A 20,289-nucleotide genomic window follows, 5' to 3' on the forward strand; every position below is an offset into this window, starting at 1 on the left:
GCCCAGGTCGCCGGAGAGCTTCCCCTTCCTCGTGAGAGCGAAGGGCGGGGCCGGGAGAAAAGAGCCGATGCCACTGAGGTGATTCAGCGCGCATGCGCCCTGGTCGTTGCTGATTGGCGGGGAGGTGGGACCGGAGGGATCACGTGACCCGGGGCGGCTTGTCCCCGCCCACGCAAGAGATGTGGGAGGTAGGGTTGAGAGCGAGGCTCATTTCCTCTTCCGGCTTGGCTGAGGGAGGGGGAAGAGAGGAGGAGTGGTTGCTGCGGTCGTCGTCGGGTCTCTCGACGTGCCCCAGGTAGGGCCTTTGGGGGGGGGGGTGCCGCGGCCTGTCTCGCTGCTCCTGCCTGGGCCGCCCCAAGTGGGCGAGGGGTGGGCGGCGCTGCCTCCGCCAGCCAGCCGAGGAGCGCGGGGCCCTTTCGGGCTCGGCCCCCTCTGCGGCTCCTCTTCGCCCCCTGGGGGACTCCGGCGGGGCTATGTGGCACTCGCTCCCGGGAACACGTGCCTCGGTGGCAGGAGGGCCTGTTGGGCAAGGGGCTGGTCCAGCAGGCCCTAGGCTTGCCCTTGCGGCAGGGGCGTGTGGTGCGTGGGGAGGCAAAGCCTCCCCACTGGAGTCCTTGAAGGAAGCCCTGGGAAGAGCTGCCTGCTGACTGGAGTCCTTCGAAAAGCGCCACAGTGTGCGTGGCTTGTGGGTGCTTGGGTGCCTCCCACAGTGGCGGCGCTTTTCGAAGGACTCCAGTGGGGAGGCTCTGTCTCACCTCCCTCCCTGCCCACCGCATGCCCCTGCAGAGCAGGCAACTCCTCCCTTGGCTACCTCTTCCACCAAGCTGCAGCAGGAAGAAGAGGATGGTGCTACCAAAGTGCCTTGGAGTGTCTGCGAAGTGCTCTGAGTGCCTTAAAGCACCTTGGTGGTTATTTTCAGGTTTCATGGAAGGGCTGCATTACAAAGTCACACCCTTAGCCCCATTAAGGCTCTTGAGTCTAGAAGGCCTGGGGGGAGCTGATTGAGACATACAAAATTATGCAGGGGTGGATATGGTGGATAGAGGGATGTTCTGTTCCCTCTCACGCAGCACCGAGCCAGGTGACATCTGTTAAAATTGGTTGTTTGGAGAGTTAGGACAGACAGAAGGAAATATTTCTCTAACCGCTGTGTTGTTAGTCTGTGGAACTCCTTGCCACAAGGTGTGGTGATGGCATCTGGCCTGGATGCCTTGAAAAGGGGCTTGGACATATCTCTAAAACAGGGGTCTCTAAAGTTTTCAGCCAAAGGGCCGCATCAAATATCTGGCATGGTGTCCAGGGCCAGGGAAAAAAATTAAATATAAAATTTAAATAAATACATTAGAGATGGAACTTAGATGAATGAATGAATGGGCTCAAATGTCCAGCACCAACATAGCCAAGGAAACGAAGCACGCACAAGCGCAACTCTGGTTCTGTTTGGTCAACTGGGCCAGAGCCTCTCAGGGGTTCAGAGGCTGGCCACAGGCTGAATAAAGGCTCTCTGCGGTCCGCATCTGGCCCCCAGGCCGGGTTTTGGAGACCCCTGTTCTAGAAAAAAAGTCCATCACGGGTTATAAGCCTTGATGGGTATGTTCAGCCTTCTCGTTTTAGAATTCCAGATGCAAGGGAGGGCACCAGGATGCAGGACCTTGTTGTCTTGTGTACTCCCTGAGGTATCTAGTGGGCCACTGTGTGGTAAAGGAATCTGCACCAGATGAGCCTTTGGCGTATTCCAGCAATGCTGTTATGTTCTTAACAGAGGTAGGTAATGTGGATCCACTTGAAATCATCCAGCCTGTGGTTCTAAAATGATAAACCCACCCAGCCTGTAGTGGTTCTAAAAAACAGTTCAAGTATCTCTGTAAGGCTTACAGTGTAAGCAGACCAAGGGCAGAAGCTCTTTTCTTTTTCTTAACTCTGTGGCCTAATCAGGAAGTCCATGCACGTGTATCAAACATGCATGTGTTCTTACTGTTGGCCCCTAGGCCAGAGAAGGTTGCTGGTCCCTGCACTACCTGTTCATTGAAGCAATGAAGCCCTGAGCAGCACCTCCCAGTGTAGGTCAGTTACATCATCCTGAGAGTGGAAGGCAGCTCCGTCCTATGGGGGTAAGGCTGTATCATATGGACTTGAGGTGGTCATGCTGAGAGGGGAGGTGAAAGGCGGTCTGAATTCTCACCTAAAGAGTTTTGGTAAGTGACTCATGTTGCTGCAGGAAGGGGTTTATTTCACTTCCAGTTGTCTTTTCAGTTAAGTTCAATCCTAGTAAAGCTTAGGCAGGGCCCCATTTTTCTCTTGGCTGGATGTTTGCAGTTGTGGGTCTTGAGATGGATTGTTGAGGAAGAACCCAGTATAAGAACATAAGAAGAGCCCTGCTGGATCAGGCCAAAGGCCCATCTAGTCCAGCTTCCTGTATCTCACAGTGGCCTACCAAATGCCCCAGGGAGCACACAAGACAACAAGAGACCTGCAGCCTGGTGCCCTCCCTTGCAGCTGGCATTCTGATATAGCCCAGTGTTGCCTTGTTTCCAGTTGATGAAGAAGGGCTCTGGACCCCCATGCAGGGACCAGGTGTTAGCTTGTTCTAGGTGCCGCAAATCATGGCCCAGCGCTGTGGCCAGCTCTCCCTTGCCAAAGCTGTCTTCCCTGGCAGTTTGCTTGGTGCAGCAGGTTGAGGTCACGTGGCCCAGAAACTTCAGTCTGTGTCAAATGGATCTGAACCCCCACACAAGGACCAGCTGTCAGCACACTCTCTTCTTTTCACTGGTGGGTCCACCCATGTCCTAGACCTGATAGTCCTTCCTGCATGCTGGCCTTCCTGCATGTGCCAGCCTCCTGGAAGTGAAGGGAGCTCCCTTACTGCATCTTGGAATTCAAAAAAGTGATCGCAATCCACCTCTGGGTTGCACACGTGAACCTGGAAGTGGGTTGCAGTTGCATTCTTTGAACATTCTAAGACACGGGGAGACCTGCAGGTGGCTTTGCGGGGCTCCCCACACCCCCAAGAGGCTGGCGCAAGGGGGGTGTAAGCTGAAAAAAGCCTCTTAGTTCCCAACAGCAGTATGATCCTAAGGATCATGTTGTTGCCTTTCCCCCGCCCTGCAAAGACTTAGTGATTCTGAAACTCTGTATGAGAGTTTGTAAACACCAGTGTTCTAGAAGCTCACTGAGAACAAAAAAAAATACATGCAGCAAATGAAGTTTCTTGAACATAAAAGTGAGCGATATTTCTAGTTTCACTCATGGTGGGGAGAGCTTAACCTATGTCCCTCTTCAAAAATTACCTATATAAATATTAACCTTTGTTATTAGTGGGATTAGGCAGGTGGATGAAAGGGAAAGATGTATTGTGAAGAGTAAAAAAGAACTTTAAAAACTTGATGCTCATGAGCACATTCTTACTGTGTTTCCTGGAAAGTCCCATTGATCTGATTTGAACCTGCTATTGTATCAGTGTCTTTTTCCCCCTCTCTGCTTAAGCACTCTTATATAGCACAGTGCAATTCTGTGGAGGTCAGTAATCACATGTACACACCCATTGTGTATCTAGAGAATGAGCAACTAAGGTGCATGTATGCTGTCCAGGTCAAGACAGTGTGATATGTCACTGTGTGAAAGTGGTCATGCTTATTAACCCTGTAGAAGTCATTTATTTCCATACCAAACCTACATACAAACTTATCAAACCAAACAGTAGTCGGTAGGCCCAAGCGTCTTTGAATCCATGGAGCTATGCATTCATCTGGGATAAAGAAGGTGATGAAAGTGTCTTTTCCCTTCTGCAGTCAATCCTCTCCATTCTTGGAAGGCTCTCATTGCCTTCTATGCAAACAGAAAACGTGGGTTGCCTCCTTACAGCCGAGACACTAGGTTCATATCTTTGAAAGCCTTCACTGTAGTAGGCGTCACGATGGCTGCAACTCCTCTCACTTTCTTCCCCCATTCTGCTGCCCATGTGTAGCTAACCTATCCATTGCATGTGTGTGGTTTCCATCTCCAGATCTGATGTGTAGATCATAAGGTCTGCTGAAGGCAGGCACTCTCTGTGCTTGGTCTTCAGCATATAAACACTTGTGCACGTTAACCACAACTGAATATCTTCCACATGCTATAATCCAAGGAATGCTTGAACTGTTATCATTCATAAAGTTACTTTGCAGAGTAATGCAAGCACAAAAGACAGCTCCAAGTTGTTGATAAAGGGAATGAAATGGAGAGGCAGGTTTCAGAGATGTCACACTGTTTTGACTGGCTAAATTGTAGGATTTCACCTCTCCCAAAGCCAGGGCTTGATGTGTTTAAACAACAGCTCAGTATCTTGGCATATCTGCATTGCTTCACAGCGTGTTGCTGTATTAGTTTTATATGCTGGGTATGCTCTGTTAGTGTTTCCTTCGTGGTTTGGAATTGTGACATTGTTACTCATTAATCTAAAATTAACTGACTGCATTTTTCCATTCTGACAGGGAGTTTCCTTCACCTAAAATTATTTTGTAAGGCAGTCTTAATGATGTGCTTATTGGCTGGATCTGCGCCACCTACAGAGACTAGTTGATCAGAAGTGCTGTTTGTGCCTCTGGTGAGGTGATAAGTGGCTGCCAACACCGAAACTGTTTAAATTATGCCACAGAGGAACCGATGTAGTTTAACTGCGTGCTGTATCAAATCAGGTGGCATTTCAGCAGCCAGCCAATTAGCTAATAAGTGGAGTAACACAGTAATACACATGCACTCTTCTGGTTCCCTGTGTTTAGCTGTGGGAGATTGAGAAGGAATAGGTGCAGAGCACTGGTAGTTCTGCCTGTAATGTGATGTAGTGTGGTTGCTCTGTACCATGTGGATGATGCCATAAGAAACTATCCACACGCATACGTTCTGTGCACTCCTCCTTCCTTGGTTGTTTGCAAAAGTTTAACTACAACAGAGACGCATGGTAATACAATATGATCTGATCGTAATTAGGCATGGGGGGATACTGGGTGAGGCTCCAAGCTGTACTTCACCTCTAACCTCTGGCCAGTGTGAATGGCTGGGCCATCAACCAGACCAGCAAAGTTGCCTGTTGAACAGCAGGAGTCAGAGCAGGTAATTTGATAAGCAGTGCACATGGGCACACACTGCTGAGCTTCCAGATCAGAGACAGCTCTCTGGTCTGCCAATCCAGGGTATTCTGCTGCCACTCCTGTGCCATTTGACTTCCTCGAATGCGTGGGGCTGGATGACTGGTGCCAGAGACTTCTGTGTTGCTGTTACCCTGGTCATAATTGGTGCCCATCCTCAGCTTAGTCAGCAGCTGGCTTAAAGGTCCTTCTCCAACTCATATTTGCCCTGGGTGTGGCAGCGCAAGTTGTGGAGGTTACTGATGTAGTAATTCCTTCCAAGGCAGTTGTCTTTAGGTTTACTTTGTTGCTTAGTGTTGGGGAGGGGGCTCTTCATGAATCTAATTCAACTCATTTCCTTGCTTTTCTAGGTTGGCATTAAACAGACATAAAGAGACCACAACGAAACCTTGAGTTTCATTGTACACTTTTGCCTTTTTTACAGTATATTAAACCTGTTAGTGGTGACTTCCTGGCAATCTGATCTTTCTGCCTTTGCTTCAGTGTCTTCCTCTTATTTCCACTATCATAGGTTATGGGTGCCTGATATTTATAGACTTGAAGGAGCAACATTTTCCTAAGGATTCCTTGGGGTGGGGGCAGGAACAGAAGGCAGGGGTGATAGGATTCTTACAGCATGACCCAGTTGCAGTTTTCCCCTGGCTGGACCTCACATTGCTCCAGTATTGTATTTGTATTGGCAACCTTCAGTCTCGAAAGACTATGGTATCGCGCTCTGAAAGGTGGTTCTGGCACAGCGTCTAGTGTGGCTGAAAGGCCAATCCGGGAGTGACAATCCCTTCCACACTGGGAGCAAGTGCAGTCTGTCCCTGGTCTGTCTCCCTGGCTATGGGCCTTCCTTCTTTGCCTCTTAGCCTCAGACTGTTGGCCAAGTATCCCTTCAAACTGGGAAAGGCCATGCTGCACAGCCTGCCTCCAAGCGGGCCGCTCAGAGGCCAGGGTTTCCCACTTGTTGAGGTCCATCCCTAAGGCCTTCAGATCCCTCTTGCAGATGTCCTTGTATCGCAGCTGTGGTCTACCTGTAGGGCGCTTTCCTTGCACGAGATCTCCAGTAATGTTAAGGTTAGGGTTAGGGTTAGGCACTGCATTGGATAAGTATGTTAACTGCCACTATAGAGTGAAGAATAGCAAACATGCAAGTGGGAAGACACTATTTTGCCTGTTTCTTGTGCACACATGTGATCTTCAGGTTCAGTGATGGGTACTTCTTATTTTGTAGTGGTTTTGTTCAGTAGTCCCCAAATGGTAACTTGCAGGATCCTTGTGAATGAAAATCTCTTGAACATGTGCAGAGTTTGCACATGTTGACTGTAAGATGGGCTTCATCTAGTCCAGTATCCTGCTTCCCACAGTGGCCAACCTCTGGGAAGGTGGCCAACCTCATGTCATTGGCAGGGCATGAAGGCAACAGTTCTCTCCCATCCCTGCTACCCTGCAGTTGGTACTTGGAACCTCCATGGGACCTCTGAATATGGTGGAAGCATCTATAACATCATAGTATAGTCACCACACTTGTTATCCATGAGTGACAGAATTTAGCAAGGATGGATATTTTAGGAGCTGTTGTTTATCTTGGGAAATCGGACCAATAAATGGCTTTATTTGTTTGCATACCACAACCTGAACGCAGAATTAAGCCAACTTCATTTTTTCTTATTACAGGAAAATGTCAGCTGCTGATGAGTTTTCGGTGAGTTGGCCAACTTGGCAACTTTCTAATGTGTAGCTATGTATGACTTTGAATTTTGAAAATTCAGATGTTTAAATAGTCTTGTGGGGATGGTGTTCTTAGGCTTAAAGGCTGAGGGTGGATAAATGAATGTTATGGGGAAAGGCATATGTACAATGGCGATAACTTTTTATGGAAACCCTTGAACATGGTGGTTGAGATGTTTCATTTTGTTTTAAAAAGTTTTTTGTTTTAATGGGAGGGCTGTCCCTGCTAGGTCTTTAGTCTGCAATGATCATGTAAGTGTTTGACAGATGTGTAGTGGGAGTATGGCAGAGTGATTTGTGAAGCACTTAGCTAAAGAAGTCTTGAGTGGAAAGGCTTAGATTGAGAGAGACCTTGAGAAAAAGTGTGGCAAACTGTGCCAAATGCAAAATGTGTGGTCAAAGAAGGCAGTGACTAGCAACTGAATGTCCCTGGCAAGGAGGAGCATGCAGATTACACTGAGGGCTAGAGAGAATCTGCATAGCTTGTGACCAACCATGCCTAAAGCTACTCACCTGGCCATACATTGCAGCCAACTGAAGACTTGCAGTTATCTACCTTTTGGGACCACAAAAGCAGGAGTGCTAAATCTCTGGAAGGCCCTAGTTCATGGCTGGTAGACTGCATTTGGCTGGGTGAGCTCCACGTTCACATGGGAAGGCATCAGCTGATGTTAGATGTTTCAGAAACACCAGCTTCAGGAAAGGCATTATGAAGTTTGAAATCTAGTGTTCAAAGGTAAAATTGGCAAGGAAAATGTTAGACAAGTAATGATCAGAATCTGGCAAATAGGGAGATGATCATGATGCTTAATGCCTGCCCTGGCAGTGACTGTGGAATCTCATCATTATTTTGTTTTCTAGCTGGCGGATGCTCTACCAGATAGTTCTCCTGCCAAGACCTCTGGAGTAGGCAGCGTAAAACCTGCTCAACCGCCCGGCCAACCCCCACAAGCCTGGCCAGCTTCCAACCCCTGGAATAACCCCCCAACTGCTCCCCCAACAGCTCCATCCGGATTACCTCCAAGCACATCCACCTCTAACGTGCCATTTGGACCACCGCCCTCTGGAATGTACCCTTCCCTGCCCCCTGGCGCACCTGCTCCTTTTCCTCCTCCTGGATCTACTTGTCCTCCTGGTGCTCCATATCCACCTCCTGGTCCCGTTCCACCAGGGCAATACCCACCACCGAACATGCCCTTTCCAGAGCTTCCACGGCCCTATGGTGGACCAACAGAGCCAGCTGCCCCCCCTGCTGCTGTTGGGCCATGGGGATCTATGTCCTCTGGAGGGTGGGGCCCCACAGTTGGGGGTCAGTATGCTGCACCTAGCATGCCATATCCACCCCCTGGGCCCTATTCCACACCTACACAGACACCAGGGGCTGCACCAACAGTGCCATGGGGAGCTGTCCCTCCAGGACCATGGGGACCTTCACCACCTGGCCCATTTCCTCCACCCACAGGGTCATACCCAGCTCCAGGACTGTATCCAACACCACCAAATCCTTACCAAGTGCCACCTGCTCCTGCTGGGGCACCGTCCATGCCTGGTGGCCCTCATGTGAGTATTAAAGTTTTTCTCTAGTTAATAGGATGCATACCAGATACACTTGCCGCTAAGCTACAGAAGAGGCAGCAGTAAGACAGCTGTTCTAATGGGAAGTCGGAGAATTTATTTAGCCACTTGGCGTTATAATTGTCCAGTGACCACATTCTATCATTACTGCAGTAGCTTCTCAATTTCACATCTTCAGAGAGAACTTTGTACATCAACCTGTGACACCTCAACGTATCTGTTGTCAGAATCCCTGAATGTTGCAAAACTTTATGTGGTGTTGTGTGCAGTGCATGCTTAAGCTCATGTGGGATGTTGGTCTGCCCTGTTGGACTTCCTTATTGCTCTATAGGAGCAGACAATGCATTCTGGAACACATCTAATGCTCTCCTGTAGCTATGCATTGCAAGAGAAAGCTGGGCTGCGTTAAGCGGAGCTTATCTGTCATTACACACACAAAACAAAATCTTCCAAAATGCAATTGGGAAATCACTGAGATTTCAAACTTATCTATACAGCAGGTGGCAAGTTTCATCTTAGAAGAGGCCTTTCCCCTTTCACTCTAACACAGGAGTGACCAAACCGCAGCCCAGGGGCCATTTGCAGCCCTTGGGGACCTCTAATCCAGCCCGCAGGGAGCCCCCGGTCTCCAATGAGCCTCTGGCCCTCCAGAGACTTGATGGAGCGCATGGTGGCCTGACATAGCTGCTCTCAGAACGAGGGTGACTGTTCGACCTCTTGTGTGAGCTGCAGGCCAAGGGCTCTCTCCACTGCTTGCTGTTTCAAGTCTGTGAAGCGGCAGTGAAGGAAAGGCCAACCTTGCTTTGTGAAAGGCCTTTAGCTATTTCGAGACCTTCATTCATTCATATAAGTTCCATTTCTAATGTATTCATTTATGTAAATTTCTTCAAATTTTAAATGTAAATAAATTCTTTTTTCCTGGCCCCTGACATACAGGTTGAGCCTCATTATTCCCCCGTGGGTTCCATTCCAAGCACTCACAGTGGATGGCGAAAACACTCAGTGGATTAGCACTACAGCAAATCAATTTAAAAAACAAAGTTTCTTTGTTCTGGTGATTTAAAAACAGTGATTTGCTGACCTTTGTGATGCAAGATAAGAGTCATTAAGAAGACAATTCATCAGTCAGTCCTCCCCTTCACTCAGCCCCTCCCTTCACCAATGCCAATTGATCACCTTTCTTTCAAGTGCTCAGGGGGAAGAGAGGGGACCACTGGAGAGAGAAGGATTGATAGATTGTCAGGCAGCTCCCCCCTCCCCATATTAAGGAGGCTATTGTTGAAGGACTGTTAAGTTTTTTATAAACTGATTTTAAAGGGATGCATTCTTCCCTTCTCCAGGGATCAGCTCATTTCAGTGGCCATTCATGTTGAGTCATATCCATGTATATAAAGTTCTTGAATAAATAGGCTGGACCTGTAGTGTCAGAGGTAATGTGGCCCTCCTGCCAAAAAGTTTGGGCACCCCTGCTCTATCACATGAAGGACTGGTATCTGCCATCTTGAAAAACATGCTTTTCCTTCAAAACAGTGTTGTTAGTATATGTTGAATTAGTGGACTGAAATAAAATTTGTTTCTTCAGTTAACATCTTTTAAAACTCAGATGACAGCCACAAGCAAAATTTTTTAACTTGATCTTGAAGCAAAACCTGATCTCTTTTTAATCTTTCTCTCCACAGCCTTACCGTTGAACTTGTGGCAGACTGATGAAGTACTGTCTCCACCTGAATCCACTATTGACAGAAATTTTAAAAAACATTTATTTTCACTAACCTTTTGGAGTCTTGAAGAGCACGCTCACCTTCTACCTGGCCTGCTGAGGAGCGAAGGAGCACTCTGAGTTAGCTGAACTCCATTCAGATACTGAAGTCACCTTTTCATTTCTCGAGATGAATTGGGATAAATAAGACTACTGCCCCAGCTCTCCTCATTTGGGTATGGACCTCATCTTAAATAAGTGGGAGTTTGCCCAGTGAGTAAGGACTGCTCTGGAATCAAGTTCAGGGACTTGCTGAAACCCTAGATTGTCACCACAACTGCTTCAAATGCTGGACTTGGAGTGTTCATCAAGGCTGAAAGGTCGGGCTCTGTGTCTGTTTTCAGGTCATGGAGACATTTCGTTATTTTGCCATAGAACTTGAAGAAATAGTTGCAAAAAGATTCTCAAATTGAAATAGAAGCAAAGCATCTGAATTTGGAGACAGTACTCAATATTGGACACTCTGTTTCTTGTAGTTTGGGGAAACCGTTGCAGAGATGTAGATTGACGCTTCATCTATATACTCCCAGGCACGGTATGCAGGTCAGGTTGACTAGGTTTTTCAGGCAGTTTTGGAATCGATAATTTGGAAAGGCTGGTCTGTCAACTTGAGTGACTTCTTCACGGTTTCTGTAAAGGCAGATGGCTTTTATTTCCGTACGGTCCATGGTAGATCTGTGAAAGCTATTTGGGTTTTAGCTTGACTGACAAAGGCCAGAAAGCTCTTGAGCTCCACTCTTGCAGACTGAAGTCTGAAGTGTTGACAGATTTGGGGGTGTGGGGAAGGAGGTCAACCACCCTTCCTTCTTCAGCAGCCCCAGAATGTTTCAGCCTTATTGCTGCTCCGTCTTGGAAATGAGCTGTGCCTCTGCCAGAATTCCACTCTTGTGCTCCTCAGTGTTATCTTCTCCCAATTTGGATGGCAAGGTCCATTATGAGATTAAATAGTAGTGGACTATAGGGAGCCTTTCTGTTGTTGGAGGTGCCTCCTGAGGCTTCTTGGACTACCCTCCATTTAACTAGTCAAAGATGCAGAGCTAATGCCAGATAACAGTTGGCAGTGGCAGTTTTGCTTTGCCTGCATGTGTTGGCTTTGTTTTTATTTTAGATTCTTGGAATTCCTCACTAGACCAGCCTAAATCTATCCTTCATGGAGCTTTTGTAGGGTGGATCCTGAGCTCAATGTGTTGCTAGCTCTTTAAGATGGCCACCCAAATACGTGGACAGCTTAGTAACCCAGACCGTGCTTTGACAAGCCCATCTGCCCACATACGCTTGCCTTTTGTAACAACGTCAACAGCCGGAAAGTTATAAAAGAAAGACCCAACTCTTGTCAGGTTCAAAGACGCTTCAGGCTGGTCACTTGAAGGCAGCTCTTGCTCTTTGTAGGCAAGTGCCTATTTTCAAGTCTGCTCTGTAAGCTCCAGAAGTCTTTGCGGAGGGTTCTGCTGAGATTCAGCCTTCTTCCTGGGAATTGACAGAATTACCTAAATGTCATATGGGTGGGAATGCCACAAGCTGACCTTGCATCGCGGCTGTAAAAGTCGAGCATCTCCAGTGAGTGGAAGTGAACTGTAATGTGACAGCGAGTGGGGGGGAATCTGCACTCAGTGCATTAAAGGCCTTTCCACTCAAATCGGTTTCTGTGCAAGTTTGCGGTGTGCATTTATTGCTTGTTCATTGCATGCAGACTGCATGTCCCTCAAGGCTGCACTGCTCTTGTGGGGGGAGACTGCCATTCTCCCATTGCTTCAAGGTGCAATATCTTGTGCTGGTGGGCTGGAGTAGAAATGCAGCTCTTCCCCAAGTAGCACATTCGTTGCTATTGTGACTGCTCTGTGGAATGTGATTGTGCAACTCTCACAGACGCCTATTAGATATTGTGTTTGATGTGGTTAGTGATGAGTAATAACTCTTCTGCATCTCCTTCTGCCCCACCACTGCCATTTTGAACCAAACAGCCAAGCTAGAAACCCTGAATCCTGCTACCTTGTGAACCTCTCTGGGCTTGGTGTCCCAATGTCTGGTGGTTGTGTGCTTCCTCTGTGTTGGCATGCCCCTCTCCTGTGAGCTCACATACAATATCCTGCAAAACTGTCTCCTTCTCCCCCTTGCTACTCAAGTGTGTAATGATATTGGCGTTGGAAGTTATTTGCCATATTGTATAAAAGCTAAAAGCAGTTTGAGCATGCTTTGACTGACAAGGGAAAGGCCAAACCCCCCCTTCCCCCCCAACTCATTCCTGGTTTTCCAGTCTGAATCAGTGGTCTTCAACCTTTTTTGTGCCATGGCTCCAATAAATAAAGCACGAGACTGGTGATCCACCACTGATCCTGCCCCCCCTCCCGGGACCCATTTGCCCACCCCCTTCCTCAGTCACCACCCATCCACACCAGCCCCTTTTCCCCCTACCTCTTGCGTCTTCACAGCAACCTGTGAGGCAGCGGCCTGAGCAGGGCTGGCCTTCGAAGCTGTGAGGCAAGACTGCAAGGAGAGGCTGTGCAGAATTATATCAAGAACTTCATTTTAATTATTGGGTTGGATCCATGCCATCCCTTACACAGGCTTTGGAAGGTTGCCACAGCCCCCCAAATGAGGTTTTGCGATCCCATTGGAGTCAACCCACAGTTCGAAGAACACTACTCTAAAGCATGGAAACACAGCAGATTCTTGCCAGGTTGGTCAGATGAGAGTGAGAGAATTATCAACCAAAGTAGGTCCACAATAGATCGGAATATGCAAGTGTCTTTAGGATTCATGGAATGATTGGACGGAGGAGTTCTGTGAAAGATGAAATCTTGTATATTGTAACTGAGATGCCCGTGTGCATGTTTTTCTGTCTCCTAACTTCTAAATATTACACTTCATGAATTCTTGAAAACAAATTGTGACAGAACTTTAGGCAGTTCTCCGGGCTAGAGCAGAATGCTCTTCCTGCAGAAATTTCAGTTGAAGTTGATAGAACAGACTCGTTCTTCAGAGGTTTGTCTCCTTGCTGGGACCACCATTCCATGAGTGGCCAATGCCTGACGCTGCTGGGCTTGAGCAGGGACACTCACGAACCTGGCTATGGCAGAGTGGGGCCTATACGAGGTAGAACCATTCCAGGGCAAAGCGGGATGATGCATAAATTCTACTATGCATTACAGCAGGGGTGCCCAAACCCTGGCCCGGGGGCCACTTGCATCCCTCGGGGACTCCCAATCCGGCCCACAAGGACCCCCCAGTCTCCAATGAGCCTCTGGCTCTCTGGAGACTAGCTGGAGCCCATGCTGGCCTGACACAACTACTCTTGGTGTGAGGGTGACTGTTTGACCTCTCGCGTGAGCTGTGGGAAGATGGCTCCTTCCTCTACTTGCTGTTTCACGTCTATGATGCAGTAGCAGCAGCAAAGGAAAGGCCGGCCTTGCTTTGTGCAAGGCTTTTTATAGACCTTGAGCTATTGCAAGATCTTCATTCATTCATATAAGTTCACCTCTAATATATTCATTTATGTAAATTCAAATTTGAAATGGAAATTAATTCTTTTTTCCCCCGGCCCCCTGACACAGTGTCAGAGAGATGATGTGGCCCTCCTGCCAAAAAGTTTGGACACCCCTGCATTAGAGTGACCTTACCATAAATTCTGAACTTGAGAGAGTGGTTGCCATTGCGGTATGATCCCAAAAACAATGTTAACACAGGCTTCTCAATGCAGGGCCATGCATGCTGACACATTTCCGCTCCCACATAACTCAGATTCTGTGTTGGGAAAGGCTGGGCTCTGCTGTCCCCCATGTGTGTGCAAGCTTGCATGCAGTTTTGTGTAATTCTGTTGTACTGGGCATGGGGAGGGGCAAAAAGTTGGACAGAGTGCAGAAAGGCCACTCCCAAACACTGAAAGTGTTGTTCAACCACCCTGTCACCCCCTGACGTGGCTGGCATTGATCTCCAACTTGCTATTTCTTTTAAAAACAAAATGAGACAGCTAAGATTCTCGGGGAGCAGAATCCTGTTCCTCTTGCGCCTTTCAGCCCCCTTGGAATATATTCCCTGGTAATATCATTTGGATGCCCAAATTCCTTTACCTGTTGGCTGTGAGAATAACAATTTCCGTTCCTGGTATGTGTATATGTTGAGAAGAGGAAGAACTGCCACTAAAATGTATTTAGCACCCACCTGCGTGTGCTTGGCTCCTATTGGAAACTCTCTATTCAAAAGCATGGTCAGGCTTTGAAAACAAACCAGATGTATTGATGGAGAGCAGGCTGAAAATGACGTATCAGTTGCTTATCCCTTGGTGTTAGGAGAATACACACTCCCCCCCAAAAAAAAAATCTTGTGAGAACTTTGCCCCCAGCCTCAAAAGGCGCTCTCTTGAAACTTGTCGTTGGATGCTGTGTAGTAAAACTTTTTAGCCATTCTGTCTCCAGTGTGAGCGACTTTGGGCCCCAATGCTTGTCCTGCAATGGAATTAGTAATCCTTCCTCTTGTGTTCTTTGTGAGTTTTTACAAAATGCTGAGAAGTTTGGGGTTGTGTGTTTTGGCTTGTGCTTCTGGGATGGACATTAATTGCGTTTGTTTACAATATGGAATTATTAAGCAATCACTTTTCTGAAATATAGACCATATCACCTGCTGTTGTAATTTTTTTCTTTTTAGATGATAAAATATTTGCCGTATGATGGTAGTGAAGAGGCTTTAAATACAGGATTTGATATTTTTTTGAAAACGCTGTCACTTTTTGTATACAATTAAACATTAAACGTATTTTCAAGACCATTGTTCGTAGTGCAGTTCAGTGCTCTGGCTTTACACCTGCCCCATGTATTGTGCAATGACTGGTACCTTCAGCATGAGCATGCACTGGATAAAACTAGCCTGAGATCTCTACAGCCTTTGGCCTGCGTTGGCTAAAGGACCCTGTCTTTGCCTTTTTGCCCTTTGATGTCTTTCATGCAGCTACCAAGAACAACCTTCAAAGCTACCTGTTGCTGTGTGAGAGTGAAACCAGCTGGCCAATGTACAGTTCATAGAACTCTCCAGAAGACTCACTTGGGGACAAGTTTTAGTATTGCCTTTTAGCCAGGGCAGCTATTGGGGAGCTTCATATACTGTGGTGGTAGAATTCTGAGCACTAATGCTGGGGATTTCTTTTTAAACAGCCATGTTGTTGCCAGGACCAGTGCCTGAGATGATATATCAAATGCTACCCTTCCCTAATGTGTCAGCCTCTGCTTCCTGGATCAGAAAAGGAAGAGGCAGGTGAAGTGAAAAAGGGAGTGTAGCATGTGTCTGATGCTGTAGCCCACCACTTTCATCTCCATGCTTCCTCTTCCACTCTACCCTTCTCTTCCTTTTCCAATCCATGAAGGAGATGGAGGTGAATGGGTGGGCAGAGGGGGTGCTTCTGCCAACCTACTGTCTGAAGAAAGAGCTGTGGTCAACCTCATGGATAATCTGGCCCTAACTGGTGGCAGCTCTCATGTTCTGCTTGTGCCTGTTTTAGCTGGCTATCTGGATATCGAAAGCTGTGCTGGATGTACCCTTGATGGGAGCCAGCAAGGCATGTGAAGCCGCAACTGATTTTGTGACCCATAGAATCCCTAGCTCAAATCCCATCTTAGTAATGCACTTTTTGCACATTCAGAACAGCCCTCCCTTCTGCCCTGAGCCTCTTACTGGTGTTTGTCATGTTGCATCTGGCCTCCCAATCTGGAAGTAACTGGCAATGATGTCATCACCAATTATTTCTGGTGGTACTTCCATTAGATGAAGCATGCAAAGTAGTTCAGTGGAAGTCAAATGTTGAGAAAAGCTGCTGTACTGTATATCTACTCAACTATGCAATTTTCTAATCCAACCAGAAGAGGTCACTAAATCTCAGCTCAGGGGAAAAAGCCTTGTAGCCCTGCGTAACTGGATGGTATTGTGGACTGTGCTAGTCCGATGAATCACATTTTTGGACACTTCTATATAACAAATTTTCCTACAAACAGGAAGGGGTACACCCAAGAGAGGGCTGACCTGACCTTTCTCCCTTGTTTTTTTTTTAAATTGCAGGGATTTGTTTCCACAGAAGAGTATGAAAAATACCCTTGTCCTGACCTCTTTGCAATGGTGTAATCCACTCTGCCTCATAGGAACATAAGAGCCCTGCTGGATCAGATCCAAGATTCACTTAGTCAAGCTTCCTGAATCTCACAATGGCCCACCAGATGCCTTGGGGAGCACACATGACAACAAGATACTTACATCCTGTTGCCACTCCCCTGCAACTGGCATGCAGAGAGAGTCTCCCGCCTCCTTCAGCAGCATGATGTTTAGACCAGTATGTGTGAGGTATCACACCAGGCAGGTGTGAGTGAAATTCAAGTTTGCATGATCTGCTTCGTATTTAGTAGGAAACCGAAATCCACCAGCCTACTAGAGGGAGGTGCAAAGTGGTGGCTTGACAGACTAGATGTGCTTCAAATCAAGGACGTGATTGGGGCTTTGGAGCAAAGCGGAACTTGATTTTGGTCCCCAAACTGAGCTTACAGTCCTTTATAACAGAGATGCATCCCTGGTCTTCACCCCAAGCTTTCTTCATTTCAGGAGCCTTGTTTTGGGGTGGGGAAGTAAACCTAGATCTATCCATTGCACACTCGTCTCAGGGGCATGTTATGGGGCAAGAAAGTGCATATTCACTGTTCAGCTGTTGCATTCGTCATATCAAAAAGATATAAGAGCATCAGAAGAACCCAAAGAGCAACACAAAGCCAGGAGTTTGGAGAATGTGATGTAAGGGAAAACCCAGCTGATTGGGTTTGCCTTATCTGGGTTGACCATTGACCAGCAACTGCCTGCTGGTCTAGAATGCTGTGGCCAGAGTGGCATCAGCCTTCAAATTATACCATGTTAATGCCTGACCAACTTAATTGACTGCCAAGTGCTGACTTTAGTGTTTAAAGGCCTGGAACGAGGAGATCTTGGGAATCGTCTCCCCTCTAAACCTGCCCAAGAACTCTGCTGCTAAGAGTCTCTCTCGGTATCCTGTGAATGGTGCTGGTGAGATATGACCTTTTTTACTATGGCACCCAGGCTGTGGAATAGCCTCCCTAGAGAGTGGCTCTTATTGTTTAAATGGGCCTTAACCCATTTCTGCCCAGCCCACAGGTGTACACATTTGGTCCCTGTTGTGTATATGCCACATTGGGAAGAAATGGCTTAAACTAGTTTTAGGGGTGTTTTAAAAAAATTACATATGGGATTTTACATAGTTGTACTTCTCTTACTTTTGGACAAACTCTGGGAGTTAGTGGTAGACAGGGGGGCCTGGGGTGCTGTGGTCCATGGGGTCAAGAAGAGTCTGACACGACTTAACTAAACAACAACTTTTCTTGCTGCTGTTGATTTGTGGGTTTTCTTATAGTGTGGTTGGATTTTGAATTCTGCCTTGAGTGTACCGATGTGGAGAGAGCCTATATATAAAGTCTGAGATATGTACAAAGAACTAAACTTTTTATTCAGAACAAGAAAAGAATTAATGGGCTCAAACAGCACCACCAAAGATGGACAAATTGAGTAGCCTAGTTCTTCAAACGGGAAGGGGTTTTCCTTGTGTCTCTCTAGCAGTCTGTGCCACTCTGCCTCTGCATCACATTTAAACCAGTTCCAGGCTTGTAAAACAGCCATGGTTGCCAGCCAAGGAGCTCCGGGAAGGGATTTGTTTTAAAGAAACACTTATTTTTGAAAATGGATTTTCAGAGGTATGCCTTTCATTAATAGAGGAACAAATTTAAAGAGTTGATCAAGATGTCAGGGATGTAATTTTTATCGCCACGTTTTCCAGACTCACAAAGAGAGTCTGGTCCAACAAGAAGCTGACGGAACATACCAAGATCCAGGTCTACAGAGCTTGCGTCCTGAGTACACTTCTGTACTGCAGCGAGTCATGGACTCTTTGCTCACAACAGGAGAGGAAACTGAGCGCTTTCCACATGCTCTGCCTCCGACGCATCCTCGGCATCACCTGGCAGGACAAAGTTCCAAACAACACAGTCCTGGAACGTGCTGGAATCCCTAGCATGTATTCACTGCTGAAACAGACGCCTGCGTTGGCTTGGTCATGTCGTGAGAATGGATGATGGTCGGATCCCAAAGGATCTCCTCTATGGAGAACTCGTGCAAGGAAAGCGCCCTACAGGTAGACCACAGCTGCGATACAAGGACAACTGCAAGAGGGATCTGAAGGCCTTAGGGATGGACCTCAACAAGTGGGAAACCCTGGCCTCTGAGCGTCCCGCTAGGAGGCAGGCTGTGCAGCATGGCCTTTCCCAGTTTGAAGAGACACTTTGCCAACAGTCTGAGGCTAAGAGGCAAAGAAGGAAGGCCCATAGCCAGGGAGACAGACCAGGGACAGACTGCACTTGCTCCCGGTGTGGAAGGGATTGTCACTCCCGGATTGGCCTTTTCAGCCACACTAGACGCTGTGCCAGAACCACCTTTCAGAGCGCGATACCATAGTCTTTCGAGACTGAAGGTTGCCAATACCTAATACCTAATTTTTATAACAAAGGGTTTGGCAAGGATTTCATTGGTGTGAGTAAGCTTTGGAGTCTGGGGAACACCAGACTTGTTCAGGCTTACTGATACTCTCCTTTGGGGTTAGTCACAGTGGGCTGCAATCCTGTATACACTTATTTGGGGATAGGTGCTGTTGAATTCAATTCTGTTGAAAATTCTGAGCAGATGTGCCTAGGATTGTGCTGCTGATTAAATCAGGCAAGGTTTCACAGCTGCCACCCTCCCAAGCTAGAGCGACCAGGCAGAGGAAGGCCCTTAAACAATCCCCCTCTTAGGAGAGCACTGAACACCAGGGATTCTTTTTAAAAATCAAACCCTCAGTGTCTATAGATTCAGCAATCCCCTAAGTTACCTGTGTACATGGACCAGGTAGACCAAGGGTCAAAATTTAACTGGTTTATTAAAAGTCCAAAAGGAATAAAAATGGAAGAAAGAAAGGTGAGTGATAAGAGTACAAGCAGGCTAATGGAAAATGCCTGACTAGCTGGAATGCACAAAGGCAAGTGTTCATGAGATTAATGCAGTAACCATTACTGACGGAGCTAGGGTCCTTTCTCAGCTAGGATGGGAAGAGTGTGTGCTGACTGGAGTTCAATTCAATTTTCAATTTCAAGAACCTTTATTGGCATTAAAACAGTTTATAACGGGCACAAGAAACACAGACTACACATCAGGGTTCTATCCACAGCATAAAAATTTAAGTTAATGGGACACATGAAGATATTCTTTATAACAACTAGCAAATAGTCAGCGACTAAATCAGTGATAGCCCCAGAGGTATCTTCCAGGAGAGAATGCAAGAAATCATCAGATGAACCAGAGAGGACAGACAAAATTGGGTCTAAAAAAGTACTGCGCAGTGTTCGAAGAGCAGGGCAGTAACACAAGATATGGACCATCGTATCGGTTCCAAAGAACAAAATTTGCAAAACCTGCTATTGAATGGCATGTTGTGGAATCTCCCCTCAAGAGCTGCAGAGGGGAAAATATTTAATCTGGTGAGCATAAAAGCTTGCCTCTTACTTGGATTGATTAGTTCCATGAAATAATTAGAAATGCGGCCAAAAGATGGTAAAAAGCCAAAAGAATAGGGAGAACAGGTGGGATTAATATTGGAGAACAAAAACTGGGATTCAACCTCAAAAAGTCTGAATGATGGAATGAGCCTGATTAATATCAGTATCAGTAAGAGATTCTAGCGTGATATCCAAATATTGGAGTTTAACTTCAAAAAGTCTAAACCAGGTAGAGGTATAAGAGTCATTAAGAAGATCCTAAAGAAGAGAATCAGGCTAAGAGTTTAAATGGAGGCACAGCCAATATTTAAAGACTAAAGACCACGCCACAGTAGAAGGGAGATGAATCCCGAGTTTCAAGGCCATGGTTGATAACCTAATTAGATTTGGCACACCCAATATATGTCTAAAGAAGATAGATGCTACCTGGTCCAGTTCTTTATTTGCGGCCTCGAACCAAATAGGAACTCCATACAGGAGCTAACTAAGAGTTTTTGCTTGGAATATCTGGAGGGCCGCAGGGATATATTGGTTTCCACAATTAAAGTGGAAA

At 46.8% G+C, this 20,289-nt stretch overlaps 1 protein-coding gene across 1 annotated transcript; it reads left to right on the forward strand.

Moving 5' to 3' along the window:
• The first annotated feature begins 232 nt into the window (after positions 1–232).
• Positions 233–14,932, forward strand: MAPK1IP1L (mitogen-activated protein kinase 1 interacting protein 1 like). The gene is made up of 4 exons (XM_066629863.1): positions 233–295; positions 6,786–6,813; positions 7,701–8,399; positions 10,094–14,932. Exons 2-4 carry the CDS (start codon positions 6,790–6,792, stop codon positions 10,103–10,105), a joined length of 735 nt encoding a protein of 244 aa, XP_066485960.1. The 5' UTR covers positions 233–295; positions 6,786–6,789; the 3' UTR covers positions 10,106–14,932.
• The last annotated feature ends 5,357 nt before the right edge of the window (positions 14,933–20,289 follow it).

This window comes from Tiliqua scincoides, chromosome 1 (assembly GCF_035046505.1).
Source record: "Tiliqua scincoides isolate rTilSci1 chromosome 1, rTilSci1.hap2, whole genome shotgun sequence".
Lineage (NCBI taxonomy): Eukaryota > Metazoa > Chordata > Lepidosauria > Squamata > Scincidae > Tiliqua > Tiliqua scincoides.

What these genes read in the sequence shown, in the direction of transcription:
- MAPK1IP1L (XM_066629863.1), top strand. Translation starts at nt 6,790, where the DNA reads ATGTCAGCTGCTGATGAGTTTTCG. An exon ending in CAGCTGCTGATGAGTTTTCG is followed by an intron (nt 6,814 to 7,700) that starts GTGAGTTGGCCA and finishes TTTGTTTTCTAG; the next exon opens with CTGGCGGATGCTCTACCAGA.